This window comes from Antechinus flavipes, chromosome 4 (assembly GCF_016432865.1).
Source record: "Antechinus flavipes isolate AdamAnt ecotype Samford, QLD, Australia chromosome 4, AdamAnt_v2, whole genome shotgun sequence".
Lineage (NCBI taxonomy): Eukaryota > Metazoa > Chordata > Mammalia > Dasyuromorphia > Dasyuridae > Antechinus > Antechinus flavipes.
The window spans coordinates 181,681,738-181,703,115 of NC_067401.1; the positions used below are offsets into that span (position 1 = coordinate 181,681,738).

Consider the following 21,378-nt stretch of genomic DNA (forward strand, 5'->3'; position numbering starts at 1 on the left):
TCCATGATCTCTTTTTAAAATTTTTAAAAAATAATTATAACTTCTTATTGACAGAACCCATGCCAGGGTAATTTTTTATAACATTATCCCGTGCACTCACTTCTGTTCCGATTTTTCCTTTTCCTCCCTCAATCCCCTCCCCTAGATGGTAAGCAGTACTATACATGTTAAATATGTCACAGTATATCCTAGATATAATATATGTATGCAGAACCGAACAGTTCTCTTGTTGCACAAGAAGAATTGGATTCAGAAGGTAAATCTGAAGAAAAACAAAAATGCAAATAGTCTTTGGGTAGTTGCTTCTGTCCATCACTGATCAATTGAAACTGAGTTAGATCTTCTCTTTGTCAAAGAAATCCACTTCCATCAGAATACATTCTCATACAATATCGTTGTTGAAGTACAATCTATGACTTTTACTCTTTAATACTCTTGCTTCCTTCTATCCTCCTGGCTTGCTCGACTTTCTTCAAATTCCATCTTAATTCCTTCTATAGGAGAGCATTCCATCAGAAAAGCTTTTAGTCCTAGTGTCTTCCAAATTTGAATTATCTATAATTTATCCTCTATGTAGGATTTGCACCTAGTAGTTTGCAAGTTGTCTCCTTGGATTGCTTTTAGAATATAAACTGCCTTGCTTTTATGTCCCTATGTAATGCCGGAGAAACTGAGGCAGGAGAGAGATTAGAGAGTTTTTAATATGTTATTAATGGGAGAGTAAGATTGACTGGACAGGACTCTCGTCTCAAATTATCTAGTACTGAATGGGAGAATCTCTAACTTCTATATACCTTTGGAGACAAAGAAGAGGGAAAGAGCGGGAAAGTCCCTGTCCAGCTGGAAAAGGCCATAAACAAAACAAAACAAAAAAAAAAAAAAAAAAAAAAAAAAAACCCAGAGACAGGATGTCTGAATACCCAGAGATAAAGATGTCAGTGAAATATCTTGGAATATTTTAGAGGGATATAATAAATTCTTGAGGACAGAAGATAATCAGGAGGTCTACTCTCTTGTTTATCTTGCTTGGGCTAACGATTTATAACCTTACAGTAATTGGTCCTCAGCCTTCATGGACCAGAGGGAGATTTACAGCTTAGGGGAGTAATTAGGGAGACTGAAACAAGGGAAACTTGTACAAGGAAACTGAGTCAGGACAGTTAAAGAGAACTGTGGCATAACACCTAAGTCCTTAATAAAGTGCCTGGCACAAACTAGGTATATAATAAATATTATTGACTGACTTAATAAAAAGATTAGACACATTCCATAATTGGAATTATTCATTGAAAAGGGAACCCCAAAGGAAGAAACACACACATACTACCAATTGTTTTTTTTTCTAATTAAAGTTTCTAGAAAGTCAATATTTACAAATTGGAAGCAATCTCAATATCAAGGACAAATGTTTTCTCTTTTTATTTACGGTTATACAGTGAACACATTAAAATGACATATGGCGACGGGAAGGGAGGGGAGTGGGGAGAGGAGAGGGGAGAGAGAACGAGCAAAAGAACCAAAACAAGAACTGAGTTAGAGGGTTCAAAGTACACACTTTAAAAATCAGAGAAATAGGGGGATGAAAAGCGGACCAATCACGTCATAGCGCGGGATTTCGAAAATTCCCCTAAACCAATCATGTAACAGCTCAGTAAGTTTGGGTCCTATAAATAGAGAGCGGCAGCCCTCTTTCTTACATTTCTTACATCCTATTTCTTTGTCCCCTGAAAAATGGCTCGTACCAAGCAAACCGCTAGGAAGTCTACGGGAGGCAAGGCTCCCCGAAAACAACTCGCTACTAAAGCAGCTCGGAAAAGCGCTCCCGCTACTGGTGGCGTGAAGAAACCTCACCGCTATCGTCCTGGTACTGTGGCTCTGCGAGAAATTCGCCGCTACCAGAAATCAACCGAGCTTCTTGTTCGGAAGCTTCCCTTCCAACGGTTGGTTCGCGAGATCGCTCAGGACTTCAAGACTGACCTTCGCTTCCAAAGCTCGGCCGTAATGGCCTTGCAGGAAGCCAGCGAAGCCTACCTTGTGGGGCTGTTTGAGGATACTAATTTGTGCGCCATCCATGCCAAGCGGGTAACCATTATGCCCAAGGACATCCAGCTGGCTCGCCGCATTCGTGGAGAGAGGGCTTAAACTTGTTTACTAACGTATCAACTTCCAAAGGCTCTTCTTAGAGCCACCTACAGTTTCTTTGAAAGTAGCTGTTACATTCATAGGATTTGGGAAACGAGTGGATCTCGAGGTTGGTTGGCATTTAGGTGCCACAGTAGAGTACTAGACCAAGCATATTGTTATGTAAAGTAGGAAAATAACTTGCTGATGATCTCGTGATTCACATTCTTAATCACATATGAGATTTTGAACCACAAAGTTTTGTTCCATTGGACTGCCATAATGATTTTTCTAAACTTATTGCATATTTGACCTACCCTTGATCTTACTGAAAAGGCTTCTAGTTATTGGACTTTGTTTTATCCAAAATGGGATCACTGCATTATAGATATTGCTGACTAGGTGATAGGTATAATTTATCTTTTAAAAAGCTATTCTGTATTGTTAAGGAATGTTTCATTATATTGAGGAAATTTTTATCTTGAATTTTATAATTTACTTTGCTATCACAATTCTTATAAATATGAAACCTTTTCTCTAAGGTTTGGGTGGAAAAACTTAAGTATGCTAAAGTCCCAACCTCCCCTCTTTCTGACGTTAGATCCCAAAGATACAAGGGTGATAGTTAAATTCTGTTCTCAATACGCCCATAAAACATTATCTTAGTATCACAAAGTTTATGGGGCTTGCTTGAAGAAGATAGGGCAAACTGGCTAGGATAATCTAACCTCTCATTTTTAACCAATTAAAATGGTCTTATTGAATTTCCCGGTCTCCAGTAAGTCTGTAGGAACCCCAGAGAGGGGTTACGGTTTATAAATTTATAAAGACATTCCTTAGAAAGAGTAGAGGTAGTTCTCAAAGCATGTGGGTTCTATATACAATTTATTTAATGCAGCCAATAGCGATTTTTCATCTTTGTGATGCTAGCCAATTAAATGCTTTCTATTTTGTTCTTCTAGACAGAAAAAAAATGGACTATATTCTTAATTCAGGGTCTCTTGGCTAGATGCAGGGTTATTTATTATTAGGTCATATATATAAATTAAATCCAATTCAATACAAGTCATGTCATCAACTTCCAGATATTAACGGTTTTCTTTTGAGAACAAAAGGCAACCTGTGAGTAGTGGTACCTGTCCTTAGGGGACCCAACTGGCCAATTATAGTTGAACAAAGGTAGTTCCTTCCTTCCTCCTTCTCTCCCTTTCTTTCTTTTCTCTCAGCCTCCACCCCCTTTTTCCCCCTCTCCTTGTTATTATGATTATCTTCAGAAGAAAAACAATAACATGCCCCTCACACTGTCTTACTCTGAGATTTACCTTTGTCCCTTTATTAAATTTCAAATGAAACTATCTTTTCAAAAGCCTTTTCTGTGATTTATTGCTGTACTTAATTTCTTGTTGTTATTGTTATTAATGTTCTGCCTCAGTTTCCCTAGTTGCAACTCCCCCTTTTCTGTTCATGAGATAATTAGGGCTGTGGAGATCTAGCATTCCAAAAGATAAGACTCCAGATGTCCTATCTCAGATACCTAATTGGCATTGTCTAGATCTCTAAGTTTCAGACTTCCCGGCTCTAGTTGGACACCTCCTAAGTCCTTCCAATTTATAAGAATTTATGATCCTACCCCAACCTGTCAGAACTGGATTGATGATCCTGCCTAGAGATTGCCGGTTACCAGAGTTTGGACTCCATTTCGCCCCTTCCCTTTCCTCCCCTTCCTTCCCTCCCTCCTTTGTTTAGCTACGGGAGCTTGGAGCTGGGTGTGTATATATATGTCATCGAGAACTGTGTATATATATATGTCACCGAGAACTCACATTCGCTGCTGGATATTTTGGATATCAGCCCTGGGGACATCATTACCTCAGCACAATCTCTCCCTCTCAGAAATCCAAATAAAATATTAAAACATCTCTAATCTATTTTGCCTCAGTTTCTCCGGCATTACAATTAATATGGTCATTTTCATATTTTTTTTAATATTGGACTATTCTTGATATAAATCCAACCTTGTCATAGTGTATACTTTTTATGGTATGTTGCTGTATTCTCCTTACTAATATCATAAAGTTTTGTATATCAATATCCATTAGGGATATTGATCTATTCTGTTTCTCATTTTTTACTGTTCCTGATTTAAATATCAATATTTTCTCAAAGAATTTGGTAAGATCCTTTCTTTACCTATTTTGTAAAACAATTTGTAATATTGCAATTAAATGGCCTTGTTAATTAATTGTAAACATTTGATAGAATTCACTTGTAAGAACCATCTGGTACAGGGTTTTTTCCTTTAGGAATTCTGAGTCACATTTGAACTCAGATTTTTCTGACTTCAGAGCTGGTGCTCTATTCACTTCACCACCTACCTGCCATCTAACTGCCCCCCCCCCTATTTTTCTTGTATAATAGCTGCCTAATGATAAATAAGGAAATTACCTATATGCATTCTTTGCTTCACCTGTTTGCTGTACTAGTTATTTTCCTATTACTATTACTATTACTATAAATATTATTATTAGGTACTCTGTACCTAAATTCCTGTGCACCAAATGCTTTGGATTATAGGTCCCATTGATCAGCTAACTTATTAATAAATCTTCACTAAGAAATTACGAGAAATCTCTACTCTCAATTATTGAGCATTATAATTAGTGAAAGTGTTTTAAGATATATATTTTCTTCTAAAGACTATTTTGACTTCAGTCCCCAAAATATGGCATATCTCATTAAATTATTGTTGTTTCTATAATTATTGAAAGCTTGAAAGCTCTCTCATTCAAGATTTATTTTTCCCCCTTTCCTCATCAGGGTTTTATACTCATTTTTCCTGAGTAAGTTAATCCTTTGTTGTAAGTCTATGTCTTTTGCCTTCTAGAATATCTTATCACAAGCTCATTATTATTCTATGGTATTGGCTGCTAAATCACGTGTGATCCTGCCTGTGGCTCTTCTCTAACTGAATTCTTTTTTTCTGATTGCAGTATTTTGTCTTTAAACTGAAAGTTCTAGATTTGGAATATAATATTCTTGGGAATTTTTATTTTGATATTTCTTCCGAGAGGTGACTGGTGGATTCCATTTCCATTTTATCTTCTAATTCTAAGAGATCTGCACAGTTTTCTTTTATGAGCTGTTGAAATATGATACTTAAACTTTTTTTTTGGTTATAACTCTGTAATGCCGGAAAAACTGAGGCAGGAGAGAGATTAGAGAGTTTTTTATATTTTATTAATGGGAGGGTATAATTACCTGGACAGGACTCTCATCTCAAATTATCCAGTCAAACAGAGATTAAAGACCAATTCAATAGTTTATTAAAGGGAGAGATATACTGGCACCAAGGGATCCATGTTGGTCCCAGGGCTGGACGAGATGTCATCCAGCATCCAGCGATGAATGTGAGTTCTTAATGACATATATAGTCACATGGCTCAGATACAGGGGTAGACCAAGGCAGGGGAGGAGTAAGAACACTGAGAAAGGGGAAGTTACAGACAAAGAGGGGACAGCTTCATAGACCCATTTGGCTCTGCAGGATGGGAGAGACCATAAATCCTTACTAAAAGCCAGAGACAGGATGTCTGAATAAACAGAGGTCAGGAAGTCTGAATTCCCCCCTTATCTAGCTTACATTAGCAATTTACAACCCCAGAGCAAATGGTCCCCAGTCTTCATGGACAGGGGGGGGAGGGGAAGGGTTACAGCTTAGAGGATTGAGACAGAACAGTTAAGGAAACTGAGACAGAAACAAGTGCAGGGAAACTGAGTCAGGACAGTTAAAGAGAACAGTGGCATAACACTCAGGTTATTCAATGATTCTCCAATTCTTCCTCCTCAATTTGTTTTCCAGGTGAGTAGTTTTTGTCAGTGTTTTGACTTCATTTTAAAATGTCTTATGGTCTCATATTTGGTTAATTTTGATTTTTAAGCAGTAATTTTATTAGGTAAGTTTTTATACATCTCCAAAACAGTTAATTCTCATATTTTTCTTTCATAGCTTTAAGTTCTTTCTCCATTTTTTTCCTCTATCATTTTCATTTTATTTGTAAAATCCTTTTAAAGTTCTTTTTGACACTCATCAAGGAACTGATTGAATGCATGTTGAATGTGTGTTTACAAACATGTGTTCGTGTGTGTGTATATGTGTGTGATCCCATTGCAGTTTTGCCTATACATGTTTAACAGTATTCTCTTTTTCTGGATTAGTATTTTGAGTTTCCCTGTCACCAAAATAGCTTTATATAAGTGGTCTTTTTTGTTTGCTCACTTTCTAGCCTTTTTCTTGATTTTAGATTTTATTTTAGGAATGGGCACTTCTTGGGATAGTTCTGACTTGAGATTGTATCTTCTTGGGTCTTTTTGCTACTCTTGAGATATTTAAGCCCTGTGTTATTTCAGTATGTCAAGGCCAACTCAGGCCTAGAACCAGCAAATTTTCCATGCCTGCCTAGTGGTGTGTTTCAATGTAAAGTCTGATCATTACCCTGCTGATCTGAGCCCTTCAAGTTCTTGATCTGAGTTTGAGTATACACAACACTTCTTTTGGTTTACCACTGATTAAAAGTTCTAGTATAAATTAGTACTGAATCAATCACTGCCAGACAGCTAGAAAACTATTGGTTTAGATTGGCAAAACTGAAGTATCACCTTTAGTCTGGGATTTCTGCCCTGGCCTTTTATGGTCTTCAAATTTATTTTCAGGATCAGTTAGAGTCACCCAACCACTATTTGCTTTGACACTTATTCCTCACTCAGTATACAGTACAGGATCCATGACCATCCTTTACCCTGGAATATCAACCTATTCTGGATTTGTGACTTGGAATTGCTTAGTCACTTCAACTGCTAGTGCCATTCCTTTCAGATTGTCTTCTATCTGCTCTATATATATCTTTTATGTACCTAGTAATTTATGTACTGTTTTCTTCATTGGAATGGAAGCCTGACACACAGGAAATATTTAAGAAATATTTGTCTACCGGCTGTGACATTTTTAAATGATGGTAGAGGACAGAGATTAGTCTTAGAAAAACTAACTACAAAGTAGGGAAATTAAGCATAGAGGACAGAGTGGGATTTTAAGGTTGAAGTGACTGGTTTCAAGTATTGATGCCAATAAATATTGGCTGTGTGATTATAGGGAAATAATTTATCTTCTTGATTTCCAAAACACTTTAAAGATTATGAATTTCATGACAACTAGCATTCTGCATTGTTATGGGGAATTACAAGTCTAGTTCCATCAAAAAGATGACAGGTTTTATCTTGAATGAAAAGGAGAATTTTTATGTCCATGATAATAAATATGAGGGCAGGTTTTGAAAACTTATAAAAACAGGAGTTTAATAGAAAAATAAACATAGCCCACATTATACTGAGATTTGTTAATGGGGAGAAAACGTAGTAGTAACTTGTTTTTTCTTCTTCAGCACCATTTTTCTTCAGCTTCTTACTTCCTTTTCATTCCATCTCCCCAAGAAACCACTTAAGAATTACAGAGTAACTCAGGACCTGAAAGGATAACTAATAATAGAAATCAGGGACTGGACTATTCTTGTACATGAGAGGACTAATGTTGGCAGAAAATAAAATTTGTGTGAAAGAGGATACAAGACTTTAGTCACTGAAACTTAAATACTGGGAATAGAAAAGCACTTGGTGGATTCCTGACCATGTTTCCAGGAGGTCAGAGATGGTCAGAACTGCAATGCTCAAAGGAAGAAATGTGGAACCAGGCAGGCCAAGTGTTCTCAGATAAGGAACTGCAGTATCCTTACAAACAATTCAGATTGACTGATTACTAAAATACCAATAATTAACAGCTGGGGAAAGAAACTAACATTATCTGCTAGAAAACTTCAGGAGAAATGTTTCATAGGACAGTAAAGGAAGGACAATATGTAGCAATAGTCTTGCTCTATCCTCAATCATCTATTGTAATCTATTGAGAAATATAGACAAATCAATGAAATATATATACTATGAAGATGGCCAGAATAAACATGGAGAACACCAGTGAGGAACAAACACAAGAACTTTAGTAGAAGACACATACTGTAGAATCACACTAAAGAAAGCACTTGCTGAGAGCTTACCAGCACAACTATAAGTGGATAAGGATAAAAAGACCTCTGGGAAAGATTGTTCACAGTTAAGCATCATTTTCTGTAAGCTCTATTTATTTTCTATGACCTATAAATAAACTTGGTCACTTTTGTGGGTTGTTTATATGTCAAAGGAGTTTTTGACAACACATACAGGTTTGTATCAGATAGGACATTTTCACATTAAATAAAATATAAAATCAAAATCAAAAAGCATTCTATTAAATGATTATTAGAGGTCCCAAACAAAAAATGAATCTGACCACAGAGAAGTATTATAGTGACAGGGAAAATCAAGAAACAAACTCAGAAGAAGGCAACAATGTCAAAACAATGACTAAAACCTTAAAAAAGAATGGGAAGTAGTCTCATGTTAGGGGAGCAACTTGCTAGTGGCTGTTGGGGATCTACTTCCCATCAGCAGAATAGATCCGTTCATTCAAGAGCATGATTACATAGAGGCAGTTGCATTCTCTTACCTCTCTCCTCTTCCTTCTTACCTCTGATTTATTTCATTTCCAATTCATAGGCAACATCTGCATCAGTAAAATCTGATTTGCAGTTCCTTTAAGTGTGTTTTGATTCACAGCTATGGGGGCTTTTAGAAAATCAACCTGCACCTTAGCATTTAGGCATGGTCCTTAACAGTCTCAAGCCCATAAAAGAGTTCAAAAAGGAAAATCATATAAATTAAAAGTCATATAAGAGGAAGAAGAAAATTTTTAAAAAGAAATGAGAAAATACAAGAGGATTATGAAAAAAGTCAACAGCTTGAAAAAAGAAAACAATTGCTTAAAAGTTAGAATTCAGCAAATAAAAGCTAATATTTCAGAGACATCAAGAAGCAATTAAACAAATTCCAAAAAAGTGAAAAAATAGAAAAAAAAAATTGCAAAGTATCTCATTAGAAAAGCAACTGACCTGGAATATCGATCCAGGAGAGACAATGTCAAAAATCATAGAACTACCTAAAATCCATAATCAAAAGGAGGACCTGAGCAGCATATATATATTTTAATTATCAAGGAAAACTGCCCTGATATGCTGGAACCAGAGAGCAAAATACACATTGAAAGAATCCATTGAGCTCCTTAGAAAAGATACCCCAAAATAAAAACTCTAAGAAATATAGCCAATTTACAAAATTATCAAGGTCAAGGGAAAAATGCTGCAAGTGGCCTTAAAGAAACAAATAGAATATCAGGGAGCCACAACAGAAATATACAGAATTTAACAACTGCAACATTAAAGGATCAGCAGTCATGGAACATGATATTCTGGAAAGCAAAACAGCCAGGACTACAACCAAGAATCATCTTCCATGGTGAAATTAAGCATAATACTTCAAAGGAAAGAAAATGATTATTCAATGAAATAGGATTTCAAACTTTCTTAAGATCAGAACTTGTGGTGAGCTTTTTCTTCTCAAAACACAGCCAGGAGATAAAAGTTCAGATCTTTTATTATCTCCAATATAGCCCGGTTAGCTTAGAGGTCTATCTCTCTGCTTGGTTCCAAGAGCTCCCTCCGAATGTCGCCAAATCCAAAGGTTTTGTCCTTTAGCCTCTGCCTCTGCTTTCTTCAGCCTCCAACCAGCACAGAGATGGAATGAATCTCTTGTCTCCTTCACTTGGGGCTCGGCTAGCTTTCTGGTGAGTCTTTCAGACCAGCTTGGTCTCAGCGGGGGAAGTGCAGGAGCCCAGCCACCAACTCCTCTCCAATGCAGCTGAACTCTCTTCTGCGACCAGCCAGCCAAGTGGAATATATTCTCTCTTGCCTTGCCTCGGAGAGAGGGCTTCTGGCATAATTCCACTGAAATCTCGACTTGTAGCTTCTTCACTCTGAAAAACTTCTTTGACTGGCCCACTGAAGCTCTATTTATGCTCCTTCAAGAGAGGGATTGTGGGTTTTCTCCCATAGTGCTCTCTGGCCCAAAGAGCTTCAAGGGAGGTGTGAACTTACAAAGTTACAAAGTTTACTTTGTGAAACTCCCATACTTGTGAACTCCAATGAGTAAAGGTGTGAATTGCCTTGTACTAATTAGTTCTACTTAGTACCTTGTTTCAGGTTCTGCCCAAAACATCTTCTTGTAAGATTAGATCAACTCTAATGAGTTAGCAGTATGTAAGGATTCCAACAGGAACTGAACAAAAAAATTGTTCTTTATTATCAATACCCAAAAGAAGATGAGCATGTAAAAGGGGGAAAGGAAACACAAGGAATTCAATGGAACTGAATTATTTATATTCCTACATGAGAAGACAATACTTGTAATTCTTTAGAATTGTACTACTAATAGTCAAACTAGAAGGAATATACATGCACAGAGGGCACAAGAATAAGATGAATTTAAGGAAATCACATAAAAAATATCTAAGGAATGAAAAAGAAGAGTACACTGGGTATAGAAGGAAATGAGAGGTAGAATGGGATAAATTATTTCACATGAAGAGGTGTAAAAACAATCTTTAAAATGGAGGTGAAGAATTGATAAATGGTTAAAGAATATGAACTTTTTTTCATTTTCAGATGAAGAAATTGAAACTATTTTTAGTCATATGAAAAGGTGCTCCAAATCATTATTAATCAGAGAAATGCAAATTAAGACAACTCTGAGATACCACTACACACCTCTCAGATTGGATTAGATGACAGGAAAAGATAATGATGAATGTTGGAGAGGATGTGGGAAAACTGGGAGACTGATACATTGTTGGTGGAATTGTGAATACATCTAGCCATTCTGGAGAGCAATTTGGAACTATGTGCATACCTTTTGATCCAGCAGTGTTTCTACTGGGCTTATACCTCAAAGAAATCTTAAAGAAGGGAAAGAGCCTCGTATGTGCAAAAATGTGTCAGCCCTTTTTGTAGTGGCTAGAAACTGGAAATTGAATGGATGCCATCAATTGGATAATGGCTAAATAAATTGTGGTATATGAATGTTATGGAATATTATTGTTGTTCTGTAAGAAATGACCAGCAGGATGATTTCAGAGAGGCCTGGAGAGACTTACATGAAGTGATGCTAAGTGAAATGAGCAGAACCAGGAGATCATTATATACTTCAACAACAGTACTATATGATGATCAGTTCTGATGATGTGGCTCTCTTCAACAATGAGATGATCTAAATCAGTTCCAATTGTTCAGTAATGAAGAGAACCAGCTACATCCAGCGAAAGAACTATGAGAACAAATGTAGACCACAACATAACATTTCCACTCCTTCTGTTATTGTCTGCTTGCATTTTTGTTTTCCTTATCAGGTTTTTTTTACCTTCTTTCTAGATCCAATCTTTCTTGAGCAGCAAGATAATTGTATAAATATGTATACATACATTGTATTTAACATATACTTTAACATATTTAACATGTATTGGACTACCTGCCATCTAGGTGAGGGGGTGGGGGAAAGGAGGGGAAAAGTTGGAACAGAAGGTTTTGCAAGGGTCAATGTTGAAAAACTACCCATGCATATGTTTTGTAAATAAAAAGCTATAATTTTAAAAATGGAGGGGAAGATGAGAAAGTGGACAATGGGCATTTCTTGAACCTTACTCTCATCAGATTAGCTCAAAGAGAGGATAATATATATAATCAGTTGAATATAAAAATCTGTCTTCTAAGTAGGAGAGGAGGAGAATAAGGAAAGGGAATAGAGCGGTTGAATGAGGGCACTTACAGAAGGGAGGGCAGGAGAAGCAGTAGACAGAAGCAAAACACTATTGAGGGAAAAGGGCAGAAAAAGAGAAAGGAAAAATAGGATGAAGAGAAATACACAATTATAGTCATAACTGTGAATGTGAATAGGATGAACTCTCCCATAAAATGGAAACAAATAGCTAAGTGGATCAAAAAGCAGAATTCTAAAATATATTGTTTACAAGAAACATACTTGAAGCAAAAAGACACACAGAGTAAACATAAGAGGCTGGAAGAGCATTATGTTTCAGCTGAGTGAAAAAAAAAACCAAGGATATCAGTTCTGAGTTCAGATAAAGAAAAAACAAAAAAGAGAGAGAGAGGGATAAGGAAAATACATCTTGCTAAAATGTACAAGTATGATGTAATATCAATACTAAACATATATTCATTAAGTGGTATAGCGTCCAAATTCTAAGAGTTAAGTGACTTACACATTCAGTTCATGGTCAAACAAGAGAAAGAGAACATTACAAAATACAAAATAGATAATTTAATTTTATTAAAGGAAAAATCTTTTGTACAAACAAAACTAATACAGCCAAGATTGGAAGGAAAGCAGAAATCTGGAAAACAATATTTATATCAAGTGTCTCTGATAAAGTCTTATTTCTCAAATATGTAGAGAATTGAGTCACATAAGAACACAAACTATTGCCCATTTGATAAATGGTCAAAGTATATAAACAGGCAGTTTTCAGATGAAAAAATCAAAGCTACCTATAGGCATATGAAGAAGTCCATTTCTAAATCACTGTACGTCACTTTTGATTAGAAATACAATGTAAAATAATTCTTAGGTACTCCCTCATACTTATTAGATTGGCTTATATGACAAAAAAAGGAAAATGATACATGTGGAGAAAATGCAAAGTGAAATGAACAGAACCAGGAAAACATTATACACGGTATCAGAAACATTGGATGATAATCAACTATAAATGACTCAACTCTTCTCAGCAACACAATGATTCAAAACAAGTATAAAGGATGCATAAGGGAAAATGTTATCCATATTCCAGTTAAAGAAATCTTAGACAGGGGCAGCTAGATGGCACAGTAGATAGCCAGCCCTGAAGTCAGGAGGACATGAGTTCGAATCCAGTTTCAGACTATTAATACTTCTTGGTTGTGTGACCCCTGGGCAAGTTAATTAACCCCAATTGTCTCAGAAAAAAAAAAAAAAAGAAATGGACTCTGAATGCAAATAGAAGCATACTTTTTTACTTCATTCTTTTTGGTTTTATTCCTTTTTGATCTATTCCTTTCATAACTGTAATTAATATGGAAACATAATTTATATGATAGCACATGTATAACCTATCTCAAATTGCCTACAACTTGTAGAACAAAAAGAGAGGAAGGAGGGAGAAAATTTCAAAACTCAAAATCTTTGAGATATGAATGCTAAAAATCATTTTGACATGTAATCTGGGGGGGGGGGAATTGAACATTATTAAAAATAAAGTGTTTGTGTAATTTGTATAACTTTATTTTATTTTATTGAATGTTATTTCCAACTCCATTAGAAATGGTAGGTGTGCTACCTCATTAAAAAAAAAAAAAAAACACTATTGTGACATTGTCTGATCTATGCTGAATGGACAGCTTGGGACATTTTACTTGTAATTCAGATCATTAAGAACATTAAATGAACTTTGATCCTGGGAAGGAATGGTGAAGTGTCAGGGTCAGAAAAGGTAAAGGTAAGTGAAAAACACTTGGGCCTTCCCAGGTTTCCAGAGAAATTTCCAGAATTGGAGATAGGATTATATGTGTCAAATACATCCTGGGAGATTTCTAGGGAGAGCAAGTATTTACTTCTTGACAAAGTACAATGGAAGTTATGTAATACCCAAGAAATTGAGGCAGACAGAGATTGGTTTTTAATATTAATGTGGAGAGTTTAGGTAGCCAAAAATGGGATTCTTGTCCAAAGCATTTGGTATAGATACACCAAGGCAGGAAACATATAGGGTTTTAACTAACCCTTTAGCTAGGGTTCGCAAACAGAAAACATAACCTGAATATACAACCTTATAGGGAAAACAAAGGCAAATAAGTGTCCAGCAAGGACACTGGGAGGACAGACAAGCCATAATTTCAGGAAAGGTTCATAACTTAATTCTGATGGGATAGGGGTCAAGATAAAAAGGTTGAGGGCAGGAGACATCAAAATATGGGGCAATATTCAAAAGGAAGGGGGATTATCCTAGCAAGGATAGAGAAAATGCACCTAGAATTTATGACACAATGCATTGTATGGTAAGGTGATTGAAACTCCAAGATTTTTCCTGGGTTCTATTTTTTTTAAAGAAATGACACATTTTTATCTTTCTTCCTAATTGTTGTGTATGTCATTAATATTCCCTAAGACTTCCTGTGGAAGGAGGGATAGTGAAAGCTTATGTATGTTTAGGTCAGAGATTAAATTTTGAGTCCTGTTTTGCATTTCTTTTCCTGAGCATAGGTGACCAAACATTAATCCTGAATGGATATTCCTGGCTATGACAACAACTTCATCAGATTGAGAATCTGGGCATTCCCTAGGTCTGGACCAAAGTTGCAGAAAATGATCATATCTTCTTGAAATGGACAAAGGACTGGCCTCCCCTCCCCTCCCTCAATCTTAGGTTAAAGGGCTTCGGGCTTGCAGAGAAATGTCTGCTCAGCTAGATCAAAGGAGGTCTTTTTCACTTCAAAGTGCCTGATCAACAATGAGGGGTATCTGTTTGATAACCTTGACCTATAAAGTATGTTAAACATCTGCCATTGTATTTTTTGTCCTGTAAAGTCGAGTCACTGTTTAATATCAAAATGTGACAGCAAAGGTGAACAAGAATGCTTATAAGGCTGTCCCTACTTCAGTTCGACATGGAACCCTACTGAACCCTACCGAAGGTATGTCCCGGCCATGCAGGCCATCTAGGCCAGTAAAATAAATTGTCTCTAAATTATGAACCACCATGGCTGTCTTGAATTTTATTGCCTGGGCTATTTCATTCTCAAAGTAGACGATCACGACTAGTAAGATAATTCAGATGAAAAGACTAAGAAAATCCAAACCAGGACACTGGTTGCCAGAAAATAACATCTTCATTGAATTGTTCTAACAGCACAGATCTGAATTGATAATGAAAAGTGTCAATCAGTTCTCAAAACTATTTCATATTAATGTATAAAATATAAATCTCCTGAGATCATAATGTGTGTCAGGTTCCAAAGTATACATATAAATTTTTTGTGTTTTAAACATTTTTGTGGTAGAGTAAATAAATAGTTGTCCTTATTTTGTACATTAAGTGTATTTTCTAAACATGATCTCATTACTTTTGAGGGAGAACCTGGATATGAACCAAATCTAAACTTTCTTTTAGAAATTTTCCCCAAGTCTTACACTGAGATGGGAGCAGTAAGCAATATGAGAAAATCCTTATTCCTTGGAGAACTACCCCCGGAGTGAACATCATCTGCTGGATCATGTGAGAGGGGTCTTCAGTGAAAGAACTCTTCATTTCAAAATATAATTGTTCATTGTCTAAATGTAAGTAGGCATTTCCCCACAAAAATGTGTATATATGTGTCTGTATCTCTGTGAATTCTAGAGTTAGAACAGACCAACACCTTGATTATTAACTGAGAGAGTATCAGCATTTTCTTGCAAGTTTGTGTTGTCAGTTTACCTTGTTGTATACTCTTTTATATACTATATAGGGAATTCAGATTGAAACAGGACTGCAGGTCTTCAATCCAATGTTCACTTTCTTCCAAGGTACAGTGGTAAGTCTGATCTCTCAATCAGGATTTGGTTTGGTTTTACTTTGTTGTTTTTTGCAGCCTAAAACAATGTCTAGGGTCCAGTACTTTTCCAAATTTAAACCTGGACTTGATCCTGCACTTTCCTTTAAACAACAGTCCTAATTCTAAAGAATCTTATTATCTCCAACCAGCTAGGATAACCAAGTGAGCTCTGAAGAAAGCTCCGAACTTTGGATTTCAAATCAGAAGACTTGAGTTCAAAACCCTAATCTGGTGATTTTTCAATCTTGTATTTCCAGCTACATATTTGACATCTCAAAATAGATATCTCATTAATACCTTAAACTCAGCATGTTCAAAATGGAACTCATCTTTCTTCCTCCATCTGATTTTCCTTGTAAACTTTCTATTATTCCATTCTCAAGGGAACCATCATTCTCTCAGTCACCCTGGCTCAAAATTTAACTATCATTTTATCTTTGTAACAGCTCTACCATATGTATACCTTTGTCTCCTCTGATACTCCACTACCCTTGTATAGGCCTTTGTTACTTCACGCTTGGACTATTATAATAGTCTTCTGGTTGGTAACTGCATGCCATAAATCTTTTCTCACACCAGTCCATTCTCTACTCAGTTATCAAAGTAGAGAAGAAATAGTAGAGCTATCATCAGCTATCTAAACATGTTTATAAGTCTGTCCTTGTCAAACTTCCACCTCAAATTCAGTAAATTATAATGGCTTCCTCTCACCTCTAGAATCAAATATAAATTTCTGTTTGATGTTCATAATCCTTTATCACTAGCTTTTCCCCCTAGTGTTTTAGTCTTCTAATATCCCATTCTTCAATACATAGTCTCTGTGCTATTCTTTGAACAAGATATTAAATTCTAAATATGGGCATTTTCATTGGTTGTCCCTCATACCTGGAGAGCCTTCTGCCTTCATCTCTGTCTCCTGGCATCCTCCAAGTCCCAGCTTTTACATGAAATTTTTTTTGATCCCCTTAATTCTAGTGCCTTGCCTCTATTGAACACACACACACACACACACACACACACACACACACACACACACACCCCACACACACGTTTTGTTGTTTTATGTGTTTTTTGTTTTTTTGTTTTTTGTTTATGTTTTGCTGGAGCAAATGGGATTAAGTGACTTGCCTAAAGTCACACAGCTAGGAAGTGTCTAAAGTCAAATTTGAACTCAAGTCCTCCTGACTAAAGGGCTGATACTCCATTCCACTGTACCAACTAGCTGCCTCTCTCCCCTCCCCCCACCTTGAATATTTCCAATTTAATAAATTACAACTTTTCCAATAGCTTATTTGTTAAACAAGATGAGGCTAGCCACTGATAACTGTAGTATTTCATTAAAAAGACCTTTTTTCTGAATTGATTTCCAAAATAGTTGATCACTATTTTTTTTCTAAAACAGAAATGAGATATTAAATATGCTTTTCTAATTTTGAAGAAAAGTATAATATTCCTCTGATTTACCTATCACTATTATCTTGTTCGAAAAAGGAATTAAGACTAGTCTGGAATGACCTATTCTTGATGTATTCATCTTGAATCTTCCTCAATTAGGTGGAGAAAGGGAAGGTGCTGGTATCAACTAGGGACTTGGTCAGACCTGTGCTTAAAAATCCTTCAGGAGCTCCCTACTGGAGTAGGGAAAGATTGGTAGGTAGACAAACCAGCAGTAGTATGATACAGGTTACTGTATCATAGTGTCAGAGGGAGAAAAGGTGGGGCAACTGGGAGAGATGCTACAAAAGAAAAAAAATGCCTTAGCAACAGACTGAATAGAAATAGATTGAGGAGGGAAGGGGGACTGGAAGAGGGGAGATCGGCAATTACAAGTAAGTATTAGATTATTTAGGATTCACACTAAAGTACCACATTTTCCTAATCTCTGGTTGGATCAAATTCACAGTAGTTATACCACGTGTCAAAACATATGCAAATAAAAGAGATTGCAATACTATATTTTGATTGGTTGGTTTACTGTATAATGATTTTTTTTTTTTTTTAACTAATCCCACAGAGTCTACATTCCTCTTCTGGTCATTGCTATAAATGTTGCTTCACTATTCAAATTATGTTTTTAAACTTCAAATGGTACTTAAAATAATATCGGCTCAACTAGAATTTTGTCGCTGTTTCAAAAAGTGCCATTTTCAGAGAAGGAACAAAAGGGACCAAAAATCTGAAAACGGTTAGTTGCCTTCAGTTGCAAACTCAATCATGGACCAATCCCGCATCAAGGCGGGTTTTTTGAATATGCTCTAGCCCAATCAGAAGAGGACTTTGTCTATAAATAAAGCGACATTCTTTTCTTTCAGTCAGTAGGTTGGTTTTTCTATATTACTTGAAATGGCTCGTACTAAGCAAACTGCGCGGAAATCTACTGGTGGTAAAGCTCCCCGGAAGCAGCTGGCTACAAAAGCAGCTCGTAAGAGCGCACCAGCTACTGGCGGTGTGAAGAAGCCTCACCGTTACAGGCCTGGCACCGTGGCTCTGCGAGAGATCCGCCGCTATCAAAAGTCAACCGAACTGCTGATCCGCAAATTGCCTTTTCAGCGGCTGGTGCGTGAGATCGCTCAGGATTTCAAGACTGATCTTCGCTTCCAAAGTTCAGCAGTGATGGCTTTGCAGGAGGCCAGCGAAGCGTACCTTGTGGGGCTGTTTGAGGATACCAATTTGTGCGCCATTCACGCCAAACGGGTGACCATCATGCCCAAGGATATCCAGCTAGCTCGCCGTATCCGCGGAGAGAGAGCTTAAACTATCAGCAGTCTTTGAAAAGCCGTACCTAAAGGCTCTTATCAGAGCCACCTATAGTTTCCCCAGATAACTGTAACGCTTTTTGGTTTGAATGTTGTTTGCACTGTCTCTCGGTTGCTTGCGTTTTTCAAATTTTACCGCAGATTGGTTCAGGGACGACTGCTTTGGCCATTTGCTTTCGCAACAACTATTAGGCTCTCCACACTCACGTTGGCCTTGTGACTAAAACAGATTTTCTCAAATTGAGAGAGGAGGGCGCAGTGGAATAGGAAAGGAAATACGCAAAATTTACCAAAGCCTTTGGAATTTTGAAATTTGTATGTAAAATCTCAGCAGGGAGTCATGTTATTTTGCTTTGCAGTCTCAATCTTCAAATTCATTTTTAAATGTCTTTTCGGGTGAATTGGATTCAAATAACAAGACCACTCAACATTGTCAGGAATTTAGGCAAGGGCTAAACTCAACTGAAATTAGTGGATGCGAAAAGATGTGAGCCAAGAATACCTAGTGTCTTAATTCTAAATGCTTAGTTCCTAATTTACTTAACTTTGAACTAGTCTTCATCTACATTTGTTTGCTCACGGAGAATTGAACTAGAAGCCGAAAGTTCTTTCCAGTTCTAAATCTGTATAACATTTTTTTGTATATGAAAAATTCCTTTATCAGCAGATAGTAATTGGCCTCGTTTTTTTTTTTTTTGTTTTGTTTTGTAAAATGGATCTTAAAAGAGTTGTTAGGGTTGAAAGGGTTAACAAAATGATTATATACATATATATATATAATTTGATTTATTTATTTTTGGGGGGGGGGGGCATTTGAGTCCCTCTAAGTAAATGGGGCAGCTGAGTTAAGTTACACGGGATAGAATGCTGGTTATGGAAACCTGAAAACTGAGTTCAAATTTTACCTTGAACACTTGTAACCAGTTCACTTAATCCTGTTTGCCTTCGTTTCTTAATCTATTAAATGAGATGGAAAAGATGGTAAATTACTCCAGTAGCTTTACCAAGAAAACCCATAGTGGGATCATGAAGAATTCCATATAACTGAATATTTGATGAGCATTAATCAACTTTGTTTCTATTTTTTGCTACCACAAATGGTTTATTATGAGTATTTTGGTTTATATGGGACTTCCTGGGTATGACAAGGAGATATATGCCTAATAGTGGAATCTCTAGCTATAAGAGAATGGGAACATAGAACAATGATCAGGAGTCAAAGGATATGGGTTCAAATGCTACTTCTTGCTACCTATGGGACTTTGGCCAAAGTCGCTTGATCTTCAGTCTTGCGGTTTTTCATCTATAGAAATAAAGTAAATAGTGTTTTAAGTCCCTTCTAGAGGATTCTATGATTCTAGATCACCTTTATTCAAGATTCAAGATTTTTGAGTCAAGAAAGGAGGCTATACTTAATTTGCTACATTAAAGCTATTTATTGGCAAGACTATTCAACGGAAAAATTTAGGTTTTAGAATATACTTTGGTCATATTAATGTAAAGCTTTTACTTATGACAGGAACTAACCATCATTCATAATGTGGTACAATCTTCAATTAGGTGAATGCTTGATGGGGTAGTATTCAGTATTAGTATTCAGTCTGGAGTCCAATGCTATTGGATTTTGAAATATCTCACCTCTCTCCCAGAACTCATGTAGTACAGCTCCTGTGTTTTCCTCTGGAAGTAGGACAAAGATTCCATACTCTGTTCAGTGTACCGATCATTTCAATAAAACATGGGATGGGGAACATTCTGAAAAGGAATGTTCTCCAAATCCCGAAATAAAACAGCTTAAGCTTCTCAGATAAAGCCCTGTAAAGTAAAATTTGGGGGCCAGCAGAAGCAGAAAAAGCAAAGAAAAGGGCATTCCTGTGACTTGGAAATACCGGGCCAGCTCAGGGTTGCAATGAGAACACTATCTCAACTGGCTCTTCTGCTATTCCTAAGAGTAGTGATCCAACAGGAGACCATCTCGCGGGTTTAACAGTGGTGGTCAGCAAGTGGGGTGGATCAATGGGAAGAGTGAAGAAGTGTTTTGGTCCTATTTCTACTCTCATCCCTTTTCCCTATAGAATAGGAAATAGGAGAAAGAAGTTTTAATGTCTTTTAAACTTTCCTATCTTTAGATTTCATGTCTTACCTCCCCACAGGATTCATCCTGTAGCTACTATCTGTTTTCTTCTCAACTCTGTCCTCCTATTATTGCCCTAATAATTTTATTACTAATAATTTTAAATTGAATTTGCATAGTGTTTTCACATATCTCATTTGATCCTGAAAAAGAGAAAAAAAAAAAAAAACCTATGAGGCTTTACATAACCATAGGATCATTGATTTGGAATGAGAATGGACTTTTCAGGCAGTTTTATACTAGTCCTTGTTTTTACAGAAGAGGAAAACAAGACCCAGAGAAATCCAAAGTCTCAGAGATTCTGGGTATACTGTTTTTTTTCCTTAGTTCCATCTTCTTTATTTTCAAACTAAAATGTATAGTTCCAGAAAAAGGTCATTGCCTCCACCTTTGTTCCCAGTGGATTTCACCTAGTAACAGAGGACATATGATTTTCCACTGGTTAAAGGATCTGAGGAGCAGCTAATTTGGAGCTATTATGTTCACTTCTTCTCTGCTAAGTACCTAATTCAGTGTCTTTATAATTTCCAGCATCTCATTCTCTTCAGTTTCTCTTCATGACTCTCTTCATTTGTAACCTTTGGCTATGTGGATGGACATTTATTTGTATACTATGATCATAAAAGCCAAAAGGCAAAACTCCAGGATCCATGGATGCAGAAGAAAGAATTAGATAAGTTTTGGGTGAGACTTACACAAAGCCTGAAGGAATGGGATCACATTTTCTTTGTTGATCTTTGGACCATAA

The 21,378-nt window shown here is 36.5% G+C and overlaps 1 protein-coding gene across 1 annotated transcript; it reads left to right on the forward strand.

The window, feature by feature from the left end:
* Positions 1 to 875: 875 nt before the first annotated feature.
* LOC127561416 (uncharacterized) lies at positions 876 to 19,828 on the forward strand. The gene is made up of 2 exons (XM_051996665.1): positions 876 to 2,136; positions 18,060 to 19,828. Exons 1-2 carry the CDS (start codon positions 1,732 to 1,734, stop codon positions 18,492 to 18,494), a joined length of 840 nt encoding a protein of 279 aa, XP_051852625.1. The 5' UTR covers positions 876 to 1,731; the 3' UTR covers positions 18,495 to 19,828.
* Positions 19,829 to 21,378: the final 1,550 nt, after the last annotated feature.